This window comes from Poecilia formosa, unplaced genomic scaffold (assembly GCF_000485575.1).
Source record: "Poecilia formosa unplaced genomic scaffold, Poecilia_formosa-5.1.2 Scaffold78, whole genome shotgun sequence".
Classification (NCBI taxonomy): Eukaryota; Metazoa; Chordata; class Actinopteri; order Cyprinodontiformes; family Poeciliidae; genus Poecilia; species Poecilia formosa.
The window spans coordinates 1,889,409-1,906,557 of record NW_006800017.1 but is presented as its reverse complement, the minus strand read 5'-3'; the positions used below and the strand labels follow the sequence as shown (position 1 = coordinate 1,906,557).

Here is a 17,149-nt window from a genome sequence, read left to right as displayed (position 1 = left end):
GATTTCTATCCTGCTATCCTTTCACATAAAAACACATGTTGGAAAAATTTGAACAGAGCGTTACCTCGCCTCCACTCTGATCCTTTCTGCAATTGCAAGATGCATCTATTTGCAATTTTTGGCATCAATAGTAAACATTGGTATGAATAATGAACCGTTTTGTTTTGGGTGGTTTTTGGTATCTGACTTGTCTTTGTGCAGCCCACCCACGAATATGATGCCCCTCCAGGTCTGTTTTCAGGCCTCTGTGACCTGGGAGTAAGCTCCGGGCTCAGAGAGCAGTCCAGGAACAACACTCAAACAAATCTCCTCCTCATGTCCTTTGGGTAAGACTCCACCTGTTCTTTCCACCGAGCTTTAGTTAACAATTCTAGTAAATTTATTTCTTGCAAACCCAATTAAAAACATTGAGACAGAGCACAGTGATGGCGCACGGGCAAAGCGTGCGACTCATATATAGAGGCCTCAGTCCTGAATGCGGCCATCACAGGTTCGAGCCTCATCCTGTCGACCTTTGCAACATGTCTTTCTCCTCTCTCACAGTCTCCTTTTTCTGTTATTTCACTATCAAACAACAGGAAATCGAGCCAAAAAAATTCTTAAAACAAACAAAACATTGGGACAAACTGGAGCTTAGAATGGTTCAGAAACTATTATCAAAATTTTACTTCGCTTACCTTCAATTATGCTTTGGAATAATTAAATACAAATGTACTTGCATAAAAATATAAATAGAGGATAGATCCTCATAATGGCCTATAAAGTCAATTTAATTTTAAAAAGAGCATAAATGATTACATGTCTAAAGTTCTGATGAGTTTGAGTATTTTTTTAAATTCATCTCATTACTTAAATGCTAATAGCTATGGCAGAAAATCATCCCTACTATGTGGTAAGCATTGTTACATGAATTAACATAACATTATGGCAAATACTTTGCTAGGGACCGATGCGGTTTCCCAGTTTTCCTGGGCGTCTTACACGGTGGTGTGTTATTTTCCCTAAAACTATTCCTGGATGCTGTTTCCCAGTTCTGGAGAGACACAGTGAAGAACTGCTCGAGCAGTATACACACTTTTCCAAAAGACATGAAACCAAAAACATCCAAAGAAAGTGTGACAAACTTGTCCAAATGATTTCCAAAGCATTTCTTATAATGATGTGCTAAAACACTCAAATAAATTAACAGTATTCTGTCTATGTCTGCTGTAGTAGACTGAGAAATAGTCAAAATTCTGGTACTCTGTGATCCAAAACACACACTGTGTTTCACAGAGGTGCACAGTAGTGAGCATTTTGGGTCTCACAACCAACCAAAGTGTTGCAGTGCAAACAACACACAAAGGAGGACAATATCTGGCTGTGCAAATACACAAATGAGGGGCTATTCATGAACAGAAGTGCTCGCCAAACAACTGCATAAATGCACAGACTCAAACAAACAATCACTCTCTCTTATCCCTCTAACAACACCACACATGGAAAAACACATACCACCTAAACTCATAAATGCACAGATGGGAGCCCTGCATGGCCGCGTCTGGATTTGTGCGGGTGTGCTTATGCGGCAGCTGTTTAATCAAAGAGGCGGCGCGTCACTCTCAAGCTGCCGTTGATGAGTTTTCACTGCGCACCGAACACACACACAGACGCTGGGAATCTTCACCCGGCAGCGCTCTCCATCAGTCGCTGCACTCGTCAAACAGACGGCACTGCCAGACTGCTGTTCCCAGTCTCCCGTGGTTACTCGGGTCAAAGCCTGCTGAGACTGTAGCTTCTTTATCTAGTATTCGTTACAGCATGGTGTCTGGGCAGCATAATAGTTGATCCTGTTTGTCACTCACACTACCTGTAGCTTTGCCTGCATTTTACAGAATCTCTCTCTCTTTTTTTTTTTTTTCCCCTCCTACACACGTGCCATAAATACACCTTTCTTTCAGTCCAAATGAGGCCAGTCATGATTACTGCTCTTCGGGGACGGGGTATTCCCTTCATCTTCCCCCACCCAAGGCCCATGCACCAGTGTTTACCCTACAGAGGAGCTGGGGATTGGACCCACATGTTGGCAAGCTCTATTTGCTTTAATAACTCCAATTGAAGGGAGTGAAAGCGGCCCTTTTAGTTAAATGACACCCGAGTTGAACATGGCTAAAAACTCAGAGGCCCTCAAACACACACACACTTTCTTCTCAGGTGTCTTGATCTTTCAGGCTGCATCAGTAAAGCTTGTAGCTCTGATTAGGATGATTATCCTGTCGGGAATGTCATGGTTTGGACAAATCCTGTGATGGCTGGAGTAATTTGTTACTTGTCAGAAAGAGACAAACTAGGGGCAGCCAACCAACAATCATACCTATTAAATAGGTGAACTTGGTACATTTCTGTGTCAAAGGTCATTTGTTCTCAAGGATGAGAAAACGTCATTGCACATGGTCTAATGTAGGATCCAGTGGCCTCGCACAAATTTTCCCATCAGCCACTGAGATTTCAACAAAGAAACAAAGCAAAGAGAAGGTCACTCTAGGTATGTAATAAGATATAAGTCAAAGAACAAACATGAATCTCAATAAAGTGGAATATCAATAAAAAGTTAATTTCAATAATTAAAATCATCCTAATGTTTCAAATAACTGAATCAAGCTTAACGTTTCTGTTTTAGGTCAGTTAGGATTATTAAAATCAATACAAGTCATAAAAATATGAATAAAGAAAGAGAATTTATAGATATAAATTTATCAAAATGTAGTACCATTAGAATATTGCATAGGACCAGTAAAAACATGCTGACTTGTCAGCTGTCAAGCAGAAAGTCACTGAGACTCAACAAGCACTGTGAACCACAGAAGATCATTGCTAATCAAAAGAATTAACACAAAAAAACATGAAAATTAGATTCATTATTTGAACCAATTACTGAAATAAAATAACTTTTAAATTATATTCTACCTTATTGAGCAGTATCTTTACATTAACGTCCCACATTGTACTTATAGAACAATTTTAATCGCGTCTTTTTCTTTCTGTTAATTCACGATAACCTAATAGAAAGCCCATTAATATAGAGAAGGACCTTTTTATCTTGTACAATTAATTACCCTCTCTTTACGGTTTACGATGTTCAACATAAATATGTGTAAAACACTGAAGCTTTGCAACATAAAAGTTGTTTGACCAAGGAGGCCATTAAGCTATGCTGGGTACAGGGACTGAAAGGTCAGATAGCGATGAGACAGATTTACAACCCCGAGTGACTAAACCTTCACACACAGCCTGTTTCCATTAGTTTCTTAATTTCCAAGCAGTTTTCCAATCTCATTTAGGGAAATCTCCTCAGGCCCTTAGTAATAATGTCTTTGGCATTACTATTTCACCGCTGTAACAAAACTGGTAATTAAAGTTTTTACATTGAACTGATATCAAAGTTTTTCCCCCCGTTTTCCTTTGAAAAAGTCTCAATAATTCCTAATCCAATGCTGAACGCCATTCCCGCCCTCTTTTATGAGCTTCACCTTGTTGACATTTTGATTGAATTCTCCAAACTGAGAAGGTGGATATGGTTCAGTGGCAGCATCTAGTGGTGACAACCTGTAACTGCAGCAAATGGCTCCTGGGTCCAAATAAACCTCTTAATGAAAAATGATGGTTTTAAATGGTTACTTTGCTTTCTTTAAAAGCAAAGTATAAAGCATCATAGCTTTTACTTTTTCAGGACTTTAGGAATGCTTAAAAAGTTCTTCTGCCATTCTTTTCTTTGTGAGGTCACTCTTGTGCCAATTTTAGTAAAAAAAAAAAAAAAACTGTGAAAATGTGTTGTGCGAATTGACTAAAGATTGGGCATTTAATGCAATGCATCTCCTGTAAAATTTCATTAAAAAAGAAACTAACCTTTCAATGGAGAAATATATGTGTATATATAAAGTTTAGGAACTCCATTAGATAAGTGTGCACATGCTCAATCTAATACTTAGCTGAAGCATCTTTTAATGAATTAAAACATTCAATCTTCTTAGGTTGAATTCCATTACCATGCGACATCTTCACAAGTCAGTATTTGTCAGTTTTATGTAGCAAAAGTTCACCAAACCAATCGTCTGGGAATCTCCAGACAAGATATACACTGCTCAAAAAAATAAAGGGAACACTCAAATAACACATCCTAGATCTGAATGAATGAAATATTCTCATTGAATACTTTGTTCTGTACAAAGTTGAATGTGCCGACAACAAAATCACACAAAAATCATCAATGGAAATCAAATTTATTAACCAATGGAGGCCTGGATTTGGAGCCACACACAAAATTAAAGTGAAATCTTCCCTTTATTTTTTTGAGCAGTATATTTTCTGTCAGATTTAGGTAATGTATCAGTCTAAAAACATTTTTTTTTTGTCTGGAGGAGTTGTTCTTTTGTTGACTTGGATGTGGATCTGGATTCATGAGGATGCTATACAGATCAAATCTGTCTTCATCCTTCAGTTTCTAATAAAAGTGGTATAGTTTTGGTTTCAAAACTGATTGGTCTTTAGTGCTGTTCAATTAAATGCAATGGAAATCACTTTTACAATACAATATAATAGGTCAAATCAAGAGAAGCAACATGACAGAATAATGTAGTATGTTTTCTGACCATAACTCAGGATTACAGTTACAGGTTTTAGGCAGATATGGACATTTTGTTATCCGTCTTGTAACTCTACACTCCAGTCCAAACATATGGCAAAGTAATGATTGTTGTCGCATGTAAAACACAGATTTCTCTGTAGCTGGTTCAGTGCTGCTAACGGCTTCTTGGTGGCCTCTTCGCTTTCAACATTTCAACAAATTTTGGAGGAAAGTCAAGTTTTTTATGTCCATGTTTTCCTACATATATTCTGTAATCTTGTCCTATTTATTAGCATTACCTGTAGTTAATATAACTGATGTTATACGTAAACTGAAAAGACTTTATATAAACATTTGAGGGTGTGTATCAAGGTCATTGCCATCTTTTTTTATTTATTGTTTTTAGATATTTCCTCACAATTGCTTATTTTCCAGGATAAATGTCATACTGTAGTAGAGCAAAATTTTGAAATGATTAATACTTTCCTTTTAAACATCCTATAATCCTGGCATTTTACATGGATGAGCACAACTTTGAGAAAAAGAGAATGCCAAATGAACATTATTATCTCTTATAGAGTTAAGAAGGATACAAGACAGAAAAAAAACAAAATAAGTAGAAGAGCAGCCAAAGCCATTCTCAAAACATAAGTCTCAAGATCATCTTAAACGTTTATGTGAAACTGTCTATTTGCAAGATTAATTAAAACAAATCAGGCAATGCTCATGTCTCCTGTCTAATCTTGGTGCACTGAATTAGCCTCACCTTGCTGGAAGACGCAAGAAGGGAGCCGTCCCGCTTCCAACTGAGACTCTGCAGCTGGTCGCTGTGCTGCTCCAAGGCTGCGAACATAGACGATCAATTTAAGGTGAAAGGGAACAGCAAACACAGCAAGATAAAGATCAGACAGGAACAGAAAAAGTTTAGGAAAAAGAGGAAGCATGACCACACGAATGGTGAACAAAGAATGACAACAAACACAGAGACGTGACAAAAAAAAAAAAAATAATATTCTGAAGACGTCACCACAGAAAAACAAGGAAAGATGAAGCCAAACAATTCAGAAAAGGACAAAGACAGAGCAGATGATTTACATAAGAATGTGTGAAAAGTTTAAGCATTGATGTACAAAACTCTGCTGTGTCAGAAGAGAGCACAGCACAGCGTGCGAGAAGTTTCTTTGCAACACCAAGAAACAAACGGATGAAAAATAAAGGGTGTTCCTATAAAGATTTACTCTTTTTTTTTTTTTTTTTTAAAAAAAAAACTTAGATTTTTTTCCCCTTGACCACAAAATAACAACAACAAATGAAAGAAATGAAAGACTCTGTGGAGGGAGCAGTTCATGAGATGCTGGATCAGCAGTGAACAGCAGCCAGGTCAGCTGTCATGGGGAGGTGGAGTGGGTGTGCAGTGTTTGTGGTAGGGGAGCAAAATATGGGGGTAGGGGGGTGAATGAGGCCAGAGTACAGTGAGTGCATCCTGAGGCCAGCCTGAGGAGATTAGCCTCAGGACTGCGAAATAAAACATTACCTCTGCTGCTCCAGCACTTAGACAGAGCCACAGGGCTGTAAAATGTAGGCAGGTCAGTCAGACATTCTCCAGCAAAAAAAAAAAAGCCAACCTACTGCTTCACTCCAGACCAAATACATATTTTTGCTACACATAAAAACAACATGAACATGGCTTTAACTGACATAGACTGAAGACATGATACATAATGTACAACGAGACAAAACTTTCTGAGACACGTAGTTTAATTTCGTCAGGGCACACAGAAACTTAAATGCGATTACCTGCAAGAGGCGCATCTTGCCTGCTGGTGTCCCAAATCAGAGGAGACTTGGTGGTTGCAACAGCCAGCAGGCCCGAGGAAGTGGGATGGAAGTGCACAAGCTCTAGCCTGCCCTGACCTGGCTGTAGAGTCAGTTCAGGACTGCTGGGCTGCTCCTGCTCTGGATCGCACAAACGCCACAGCTTCACCTGCACACACAGGACTGTCAGATGTGAGGATAATATCTCCTATTTGTTTTTACTGGCAACGGTCTTAGTAAATGTTTGACATTCTTCTCCATCTAGAATGGTGAAGAATTCGGGTGACCATATCGCCTTGTCAAGGTTTTAATGCCAATTCATTTTCTTCTCAGTGTAGATAAGACAGCTAGAGGTGATGACTACTGATTTAACACAGGGAAATGTCAGATTCAGATACACAAGTCATGCTATAGGGTTTAATTATGAACTTTATGTTTTATGACACTACAACAAAACTATGACTCCGTTCAGACCAGACAAAGACTGTGCCATAACATCTGTCAGAAGACGGATGGTCTCAGTAAGGTTTTAGGGAAGGTTTCCAATGTGAATTAAAATACAATGAGGTCTGGATTGTGCATAATAGACCGTAAGAGGTTCCTGTTTTTTTTTGTTTTTTTTTTGAGATCTCAAAAAACTTTATGTCAGGAAAACATTTGGAAGTAAGGGGAATTGAAAAAAATATTCTGGAGGATACTGAAGGGTAGGGTAGGGAAAGAAAGATAAAGGGGACAAATAATGGCAAAGTTGGGAAGAAAGTAGGACATTGCAGAGCTTACCGTTTCATCCCCAGAGCAGGTTGCCAGGAGACACTCATCAAAGGGAGAAAAGTCCATATCAGTCACCAGATCTGAAGGAGAAAAGAAAACTCAAGTTAAAAACAATGATATGGGTCCTATCTGTCAAGCTTTTATTTTTAGACACTGTCTGCACTTCTTTATTTTACAAAAACACAATATGTTCTTAACTCATTAAAGATAAGCTACACAGGACGTCAGATATATTCCAAGTATAATTTTTGCACAAAATGTGGCTCTTTATGTGCTTTAAGATACTAAATAACTCAGAAAAAATTTGGTATTAACAAAAAGCACATCGTTTATAAGCACTCACAAAATCTGAATGGTGATGACCCATGTACTTATTTGCATCACATGAAATTAAACAAAAACAGAGAAAAGTACCAGAATGGCAGGAGATCTGGGTGACCGTCCATTGGCCATCGGAAGGGCTGACTGAGGTCAGGCCCACCATCCCACCACCTACAGAGACATGCAGTACATAAAACCTGGCAGAAATCACACAATAAAACCCATTTACTGATACCAAAAAAAGGTTCATGAGGCCTGAACACTGCCTGGAAAAATAACTCCTACCCCTTTAGCCATTACACATTTTGTTATGTGAAATAACCCCAAAACTTCAATGTGATTAACCGACACAAAATAGTATTACAGTTATTTACTGGAAAGAAAGAGATAGAAACTGGAGTGGAATAAGAGCATCTAGGAACATAGATTTTCAGATTTATATTTTTTTATGAAGGGTATATTTTATATTAGCTTTCGTTAATTTCAAAATGTGTTTTTTTATTTCAATGTAACTTTTTCATTTTACAAAAAATATGGGAAAAAAACTGGAGCAATTCTGTTTTGTGTTTAGTTTGCATCAAATATTTTTCATAATGAAAAATTTGTTTTATGTGCTCATGAAAGGAGTTTAGACTTATTTTTTTTTGTTCTTATGCGTGCAAGACAATTGCTTTTCATTTTTACATGTAGCTTCTTTTTTTCCACATATAAGCAAGGCTATCTTAATTTTAAGGGAGTTCAGCAGTCATCAACAACATTTGCAGGGAAACTGGGCAAAATGTATCTTTCATTCGTAACAGCTGCAGATGTCTGATCTAAAGACAGTGTTTTTGATTTTGCCACAACATTAAAGCCATACCAGCCTGATCGGTGTTGAAAGCCACCAGCTTGGAGCTTGCTGTGATGTGGCTCCCCTGGCAGGAGATGGAGCCAGCGTGGATATTGTTAATCCATCCCTACATTTACAGACAAAGAGGCAAAAATAAGGAAACCCACGCATGAACGGAAAAAAAGAAACACATGGGAAGAAAAAAGTGTGAGCTTAATGACAGGGAGGAGAGCATGTGACCAAGTTGGTGCAACAACCGTCAAAGAAAAAGAAGCCAGCGATAAACAGGAAGGATCTAGCTGAGTGTACACACACTTTAGAGTTTTAGAACGAGCACAGAGCAGAGGAAATGGAAGTGCTCCTTTCACTGCACAGCAGAGAAAGGTCTTACATAACGTTAACATGGCAAGAGCAGCATGTGTGTACAACATGCTCCAATAACTACTGCTAAGCTGCTGGACAAAAAACAACAAAAAGCAACTCTAACAGTATGAATAAAGAAGGCATTAATAGTTTTGCTCCGGGAACACTTAATAATCTTTTCTTTTTGTTTTCCTATGAAGCTGCATATTGGTTTGTTTTCACTTAAGACCTCAAAGACATTTCAACAAGATCTGCATAGATGATTAGAAACTGGCTCGGCAGTGTTGCAAGAGAGCGTCTGTTTCCCTCAAACGAAAGCTGGACCAACTCATCTATGAATATTCAATCAAGCAACACCCACTCGTCTTTATTTTCCTGTCAAGCCCCTCAAACCGCTCCTTGCTTGCCTCACTGTGCTCCTTACGTCTCCCGTCCTATTTTTGCTCCTGCATTGCGTTTTGAAATGAAAGCACATGGCTCGGAACAGCTACATGCCTACAAGAATTATTGCTTCAGCATTCACAGGAGCAAGGCACCACCTGCTGCGTGTGCAGAGACTGGGGGACATCCACCGATTATGGGTGGGTGTGTGCATGCCAGGCTTTCATTTGTCTGCATGGAGGCAGTAGATTGCATAAAATGCTCCATACACGGGTTGTGCAGGCGCTGTAACCTGGAACTAATGGGTTCAAAGGCTTATTTGTATGCAAGACACATGAATTCTGGTCCAGACATGTCGATTACTGAAATTTATACGTTCCTTTCCCCATGGCTGAGAGCTTAAAAAAAATCTCAGCGGCATCCCAACAAAACTCAAAAGTGGGCAACAAATGCAACGGGAAAATTACAAATCAGTAAAACAAAAGCTTAACAATGGGTTTCATTACAACGTCTGACGAAGGTCAGCTGCTGAAATGCAGCCACAAGGCTGACAAATACATATAAATAGGCACTAGTAGCAAGTGCATTCATATTTTTCTCTTTACTACAGGCTCCCAGATGCAGGAAGTTCAACATCCCTTGCAAGCAGACAGGCAGGCGTTCCTCCCCAAAAGTAGCTCAGCAATTTAGTGCTAGCCAAGAGAACTGTTTCTATCCAGAAGCGGGTTCACTACTCACCTCTTTCTTGGCAACCTTCGGAGTGGTGTTTTTGAATTTGGAGGTCTTAAAACGATTCATAATGCTCTCCCAAATTGACTTTCGTGCCTTCCGGGTGTCTGTCGAGCTGGTTGGTACTGCTGAGAGTGCTGCCGCTGCTGCAGCTGACAGCTTTGGCTCGCCGCGCGGTGTTCGTTCGATTTGCTCTACCAGCCGAGCCGAACGACTGGGCGGTGTCTTCGATTTCCCCTTCAGACCAGTAGAGTGACAGTTGTAGACCTTTTTTCCTGGGGACTCAGAAAAGGAAAACAAACCACGAACCAGAAGACTCTCCAGACTGGATGTATTTTTGTGTGTCAATATTTGTACCCCTACAAATATTTTTTCATGAACTTATTAAAATAAATGTAACAGAGTACATATAGCTAGGACCTGCCAAGCTCTGATCAAAACAGACCACATATAGTAACACATACAGTAGCTCGAACCCAAAACTGTAAAACAGACCGGGATTTTAGAAGTTTTTGCATGTCTAAAAAAAATGCCATTCACAATATGGCGGCGATATCGACGTACGATCCTGTGGTTAAACCACACAGTGTTCCAAAACGTGCAGCCTCGGAGAATAAAACGTTTGCATCAATTTTTTTCATGTGATTTGTTTTTGCAAATAAATATATTTTTCCTCTCTTTTGAAAAACTATAGTGCTTGACGTATAATTTACTAAAAAGTAACAAAAAAAAGCGTTTTTTGTTGTTTTTTTTATTTATTATTTTTTCCCTATTTCCTATGCACGCCCACACCGTTTTCCCAGGCATGCGCAGTCTCACAAGCGGTGGTGACTGTCGGCATGATGGCGTCCTCGGCCGTTCGCAGCTCCTCACGCTGGATTGCAGTCATCGTGTCCTCTGGACCTCGAAGAGCTGCCGGTTTCGTTCTGTCTTCTGACCATGGAAACCTCCGGAGTTTTTCTACTGTGGGAGCCGAGAAGTTGTGGCGTGGGGGCAGCTTGTTTTGCGGTGGAGCAGGAAAAGCGTTGACATTGAGAGGGCTGTCAGGTGAGAACTACATCAGCTAAGCTAAAATAAGCTAAGCTACATGTACCATAATAATATCATTTTACTCAAGTGACACGGCCTAAAATAATCGGATAACCGTAAACTAATATCTAACTACAAACGTTACAACGATGAAATAAGGTTTTAACATCTATACATGTACCTCGAACTACCTCAAAGTAGTTGATAAAAATGTGATGTAATCACACCTGCTAACTTTGCAGTCTTTAAGTGACATTAGCAAAGACGAGACTATTTTGTTTGTACTTTAACTGTTGCAAGTTATGCTTGTATTGTTTTTTTTTTTTTTTGACTGCTCTCCAAGTACAATAAAGCAAAATCAGCAGTGCCAAATCAGTTCTATACAGTTTAGTGAAATCCTTTAACACTACCCTATTTTTAACCAATAAAGTTCAGTGCCATTTTGAAGTCATTTTTTACTACAGTTACTGATCGCATATATATTAATTATTTTTAAAAAAATAAAAGAAAATCAGAACAAAACATTTTTGCAATATAAGCTTATAGAGACTTTTATAGGTCTTGGGTCTGAGACCCAAACAAATTTGAACATTTTAACTGAGAACTGTGAAAAATAAGCTGCTTTGCAACTTTGTAACACTTCTAGATGTCATTTACTTACCCTCTGACTTTTCTGGCCAACGTTCAGGTCTGAAGTCGCCCCATGCTCTCTACACGCTGTCCTTCCACACAAGCGCCTCTTCTAGCAGCAAGCAGGATTTCTATCAGATTCTTGGAGTCCCTCGCACCGCATCCCAAAAGGAGATCAAGAAAGCCTACTACCAGGTTTGATCTCGCCTCATGTGCAGCTTGGCGTAGTTGTAACTCCCAATGTTATGATATGAAATTATGGTGGTAAATGTGGCAGTGCAATATTATTGCTGATTTATGAGTTTAACTTAACATTTGCCTGACATTTTCTATATTTTCACAAAGTCTTCACTACTGACTGTGGCCTTTAGCTTCTTGGCTATTAAAATTATAAGTTGTGGCATCAAGACCAGCTACATTCCATCCAAATGGCCAAATTTATTATTGACCTGCAGACAGTGAACTATTAGCACTTAAAATGTATCAGCTTTCAAAATTATCCATGCAAGCAAATGTGAATTTGCACATATAAATATTGTAGCTATACTCTAGATCCCTATTGTCTGGGATTTTTGTGTCTGTTCAATCCCAAAGAGATGCGGAGCTGCAATTTGGTGCGGTCTAATATCTAAAAATAAAATCACAGCCTACTTTCATGTATTTTAAGCCCAGCAGCATATTTAATTCACATAGGAATCAGCTTGGTTCTGGCATTTTAACAGTCTTACACTTTTACAATGTTTACAGTCAATGTAGGAAATGTAATGAATTGGAACTACACTGAAATATATTACGAGAGGAATTATGAACGGGTCATATCAAAACAGACAAAACATGCTATCGGTAGACTAGCTCTTCAGCATATACTTGTTTGCTAAACACAAGGCTATCCTGCAGAAGCTCCTTTTGAGACAAAATATCTGTTGCTGTCATTTATTTTGCCACACTTTAAAGCCACTTTTATGCATGTATACATAGCATCAGTTTTAATAAAGTATTGGGCTGAGACTGTGTATCTGGAAATGCCCATTCCTATATTAATCTGATTGGTAGCAGGGGGCAGAATCCTGATCAGGACATGCATAATGGCAACCTAAGCAAGAATCACAGAAGTTGATGTTTACTTTTTGTCTTGTTTTGTTCACAGATGGCCAAAAAGTACCACCCAGACACAAACAAAGACGACCCGCAAGCAAAAGAAAAATTTGCACAGTTGGCTGAAGCATACGAGGTTTGCTTTCAGTTCTTACAATAAATATCGGGTAACACTTTATTTGACGGGGTGTGCATAAGACTGACATGACACTGTCATAAATATGACACAGCGCCTGTCATGAATATGAAGGAGCCTTTATGAATGTTGTCATGAAGTGTCATTCGGTAAATAATGACACTTTTAATGCAAAGTTGGTTTAAAAGTTGCATTAAAAGTCCATTAGAAGTGTCAACTTTGTATTACTTTGTAAATAATTACTCTTTAATGCAAAGTTAGCACTTTTAATGGACTTCCAAAGCAACTTTTAAAGCAACTTTGCATTAAAAGTGTCATTATTTACCGAATGACACTTCATGACAACATTCACATTTATGACAGTGTCATGTCAGTCTTATGCACACCCCGTCAAATACAAAATCTACTTTACCAAGTATGGTAAAGTAGATTACCCTGTGTTTTGGTGGGAAAAGTCTCGTCTATGAGTTTTAATGTGGATTTAACCCTTGCTCTTTATATCTCCTCAGGTGCTTAGTGACGAAGGGAAGCGGAAGCAGTACGACACGTACGGGATGGCGGGTCAGGCCGGAGGACAGCAGCAGTACTGGAGTGGACAGGCCAGCCATGTGGACCCGGAGGAGCTTTTCCGCAAAATCTTTGGAGAATTCTCGGGAGGCCGTGGCTTCGGAGACTTCAACGCCATATTTGATCAGCCACAGGAGGTTAGTGAGATTTACAGAAAGCCAAGCAACGCTGCGATCAGCTGTTTGCCTTTTAGCACCTTTTCTGAAGTTCCCTCCGTTTTCCATGCAGTACATCATGGAGCTGACGTTCACCCAGGCAGCAAAGGGAGTGAATAAGGAGATGTCTGTTAACATAGAGGCAACCTGCCAGCGCTGCGATGGGAAAGGCCATGAGCCGGGGACTAAGGTTCAGCACTGCCACCACTGTAACGGCTCCGGCATGGTAAGAACTCCTACATGAAGTTTCCATTTTCTATGCGATTTTAGGTTATACTTCTAAAAGAGACCTCTCCCCGTACCTATAGGAAACGATAAACACAGGACCGTTTGTGATGCGTTCTACATGCCGGCGCTGCGGGGGGAAAGGGACAGTTATTTCAACTCCCTGTAACACCTGCCGTGGATCTGGACAAACCAAGCAGAGGAAGACTGTGGTTGTTCCTGTCCCTGCAGGTCAGTTACACTCAAGTATCGATTCAGCTCCCAATCCTTCACAAAGTCTGTATTGCCTAAATTATTCCTCTCTTTCTTTTTATCGTAGTTGAGCAGGGAAATTTAGTAGAATACCTGAATCTTGTAGTAACATTGAAGTTAATCATTAACGGTTCAATAAATAAGTAAACCTCATAGCACTTCTGCAGCTGCACTTTAAAAACACCACTTTACGCCTCTTGCAGGTTCTGTTTGCCTTGAGTCCGATTTCTTTTTTTTTTTTCTTTTTTTCTTTAATTTTTGTGCCCAATATTAATGGAAAAGTTTCCAGTTTAAAAACTGCTCACAAGTTCTCAATTGGGTTCAGGTGAGATGAGGAAGAGGGAAGCTTTTCATTTTTAATGCCTTAAGTGGCCAGCCATGCAGAGGAGCACTTGGCTTTGTCCTGCATACACTGCAAAAACAGAATCTTACCAAGTATTTTAGTTTCTAGTGCAAATACCTCAATACGCTTGGAATAGGAGAAAACTCACAAGTAATATTTACGCAAAACATAGGATTTTGTTTTGAGTAAAAAAAACAAAACACTATTGACAAAAAGTAGTAGTTCATTTGGCAGATTTTTTTTCACTTCCAACATGGAAAAAAGTCAAGCTTTCCTTGTTTTGAGAAGGGTATTGATTGCTGTGTCTTCTTGACCTGAACCACTGTTTGAAGAAAGTGTTGTCTAAAAACTGACAATAGGTCAAGGAGTTGATTTTGAGCTTCGGTACACAGATCTTTATCAGCATAATCCTGCTGCCACCATCATGTCAACTGCGCTCGGCATTTAGCAGCAATTCTTTCACTGCTATGCAAAACGTTTTTGTCAGTCTATTGCATAAAATAAAATACTGAGTCATGGTGCAAAGCTCTGAAACGTTTCTCAGGAACCAGATGATTCGGAGACGGTTAAAATTTTCACCTGCAAGATTCAGAGGATTTTAAAAACAAACTGAATTATTGTTTGTACTTTTTCCCCTGTCAGGAGTGGAGGATGGTCAGACGGTCAGAATGCCAGTCGGAAAGAAGGAAATCTTCATTACATTTCGGGTTGGTATTTACTTCAAAGACGATATGAGTAGAACTTATCCTGTGTGAATTTCAAGTTTAACATTTGTCAGACAGTATAAAGTGTGCTGCATTCAAACGTTGGACTCTTTGGTATAATCTTTATTTTATCCAGGTCCAAAAGAGTCCTGTGTTCAGGAGGGAAGGTGCAGACATTCACTCTGATCTTTACGTCTCTGTGGCTCAAGCCATTCTGGGAGGCACAGCAAGAGCACAAGGACTTTATGAAACGCTTAATTTGTCAGTAAGTAGAGATAGACTTAATCTGATTAAAATGTACAGCTTCATACTTTAACAGTTGAAAGATCCACAGGCAATTTTTCTTTCATCCCCAGATCCCTGCAGGTGTCCAAACTGACCAGAGGATCCGTCTGTCAGGGAAAGGAATTGCTCGCGTCAGTGGCTATGGCTTTGGAGATCACTACATCCACGTCAAAGTCAAAATACCAAAGTGAGACTCCATAGATGTCTTTGTTTCTCTATAAAGTTCACTGGAAAACTGTGAGGTTTCCAAAATACAACTTTAAATGAATTTTCTTTTGTAGGACTTTGACAGATAGACAGAAATCTCTTTTAACGAGCTTCGCTGAGGATGAGACCGATGTAGAAGGGACGGTGAATGGAGTCACCAACACCAGCACAGGTATGAAGACCGTCTCACTCCAAGATAGTTCTTTTTTTCCCTCCCTCAGCTACTGAAAATCCATATTAAAAATGGGAATTTTTGCAACACAAGTTATACTTAGTTGCAGTGTTAATATCTGTCCAGGTGGGGGCAGCAGTGGTGAGCAGTCTAAGGCAGGGAAAAGGAGGCATGTCGAGAAGGAAGCAGAGTTGAAAGAGGAGGGCTTCCTCACCAAGTTAAAGAAATTATTTAGCTCTTCCTGACAGCCATAAACCGGGTATGGCTTTTTGTGGAAAGTAGTTGCTTTAGACGCGTCTCCATGTGTGCTATAGTACAAAACATGGCACTTCATAGTCATCTGGTTTGTGGCTGTCATAGACAGTTGTGCATGTTCTCTTGCATTGAATTATACGTCCAGCTAATTAATAGCATCCCGACTGTCATATTTACAGAGCAGCAATTTTAAGTTTGTTTTATTTTATTTTTTGTCCCAAGGTAAGAGATCCTCCTGGAACTAAGCCCGACTTAGAAAAGAGGACTGCACAAAGCAAGGACAGTATAAATGTAAAGAGGGTCAGAAGACTGAGAGACTTGGAGTGTTGGTTTATTGTTTTGGATGGATGACCAAGAAGCTTTCCACCCAGTCCTGTAGTGAAAAATCCTGAGGATCATCTTCTCTGCTCCCCTGCTGACGTGGATCTGCGGATGTGCCAGTCTGCCAACGACACCACGCACCACACTGCAGAGTGTGTCTTAGTACTCAGTGCATGCTGGTCATCTATTTACCAAAATGCAAATCTAAAGGCAAATACCATTTAAGTAATAAATTATTGTAGTAAAAAACTACAAAAACAGTTACGTCTGTTTAGGATTAAATCCTGCTAACTCACTACAATGTGACCCTTGTGTTTTTATTTTTACACTTCTTTACTCAGCTCTGACAGTTGAACGTCTGCTTACAGCTTCAGATTAAGCAGGAAGGTCTTATACGTTGGATAATTTGACACACGAGCTTTCCTGAACTGTAAACTGTCAATTATTTTTAGTTTTGAACAGTTCTAAAATTCTATGTAACAGTAGTAAAACAGGAATTCAACCATGTATTATTTCTAAACTATATTCTGTATAGTTTTAAATATATGGGCTGGTTTTAAAAATAAAACCTCCTCTGTTTTACTTCTAACTCTTAAGTGTCATATTTTTGTGTGGAGAATTTCTACCAGCGTAGGTCAACTTAGAGCTGCTTGAATGTTTTTGGTTGTTTGCATTTTTTGTCTAGAGTACAGGGTGTAAAAAACAATTTAAAAAAAAGTCAAAGGATGATTTATTTATGAACATCTGATCATTTTATCTTGGTCATTATCCATTTTAATAAGTGATTAAGTCACTTTAACATTATTGAGGCTGTGCTGCTTTCAGGGTTTTCCACTGTGTATTATAAGCCTGGCGGGTCACCAGGCTTTACTTGTTGCCCCACCACCCTTAGCATTGCTTATTTAAGGGTTTTTTGGGGGGTTTTTTATGTTTGCATTTTTTAAGATTTTATAGTTGGTGT

The 17,149-nt window shown here is 39.2% G+C and overlaps 2 protein-coding genes across 4 annotated transcripts in view; one reads left to right on the top strand and one right to left on the bottom strand.

Annotated features, from left to right (window-relative positions):
* LOC103141000 (mitochondrial import inner membrane translocase subunit TIM16-like) overlaps positions 1-9,986 on the bottom strand; it is a 112,051-nt gene extending 102,065 nt beyond the window's left edge. Inside the window, exons 1-6 of one of the 2 annotated variants that reach the window (XM_007556386.2) lie at positions 9,822-9,986; positions 8,370-8,466; positions 7,604-7,681; positions 7,199-7,269; positions 6,401-6,587; positions 5,370-5,446 (exon numbers count right to left, since the gene is read on the bottom strand). In XM_007556386.2, coding sequence (XP_007556448.1) covers positions 5,370-5,446; positions 6,401-6,587; positions 7,199-7,269; positions 7,604-7,681; positions 8,370-8,466; positions 9,822-9,881 — 570 coding nt within the window. In that variant the 5' untranslated portion in view covers positions 9,882-9,986. The remainder of the gene's footprint in view (positions 1-5,369; positions 5,447-6,400; positions 6,588-7,198; positions 7,270-7,603; positions 7,682-8,369; positions 8,467-9,821) is intronic. The other variant, XM_007556390.2, reaches the window with a different exon arrangement.
* A 623-nt stretch (positions 9,987-10,609) lies between these two features.
* dnaja3a (DnaJ heat shock protein family (Hsp40) member A3a) lies at positions 10,610-16,770 on the top strand. 2 transcript variants are annotated; one of them, XM_007556382.2, is made up of 11 exons: positions 10,610-10,859; positions 11,530-11,666; positions 12,619-12,702; positions 13,212-13,406; positions 13,498-13,650; positions 13,733-13,880; positions 14,887-14,951; positions 15,085-15,213; positions 15,305-15,420; positions 15,515-15,612; positions 15,739-15,881. In XM_007556382.2, exons 1-11 carry the CDS (start codon positions 10,652-10,654, stop codon positions 15,855-15,857), a joined length of 1,452 nt encoding a protein of 483 aa, XP_007556444.1. In that variant the 5' UTR covers positions 10,610-10,651; the 3' UTR covers positions 15,858-15,881. The 2 variants fall into 2 exon arrangements, with proteins under 2 accessions (XP_007556444.1, XP_007556445.1); XM_007556383.2 differs by lacking the exon at positions 15,739-15,881 and adding an exon at positions 16,090-16,770 and having other exon boundaries at positions 10,612-10,859.
* Positions 16,771-17,149: the final 379 nt, after the last annotated feature.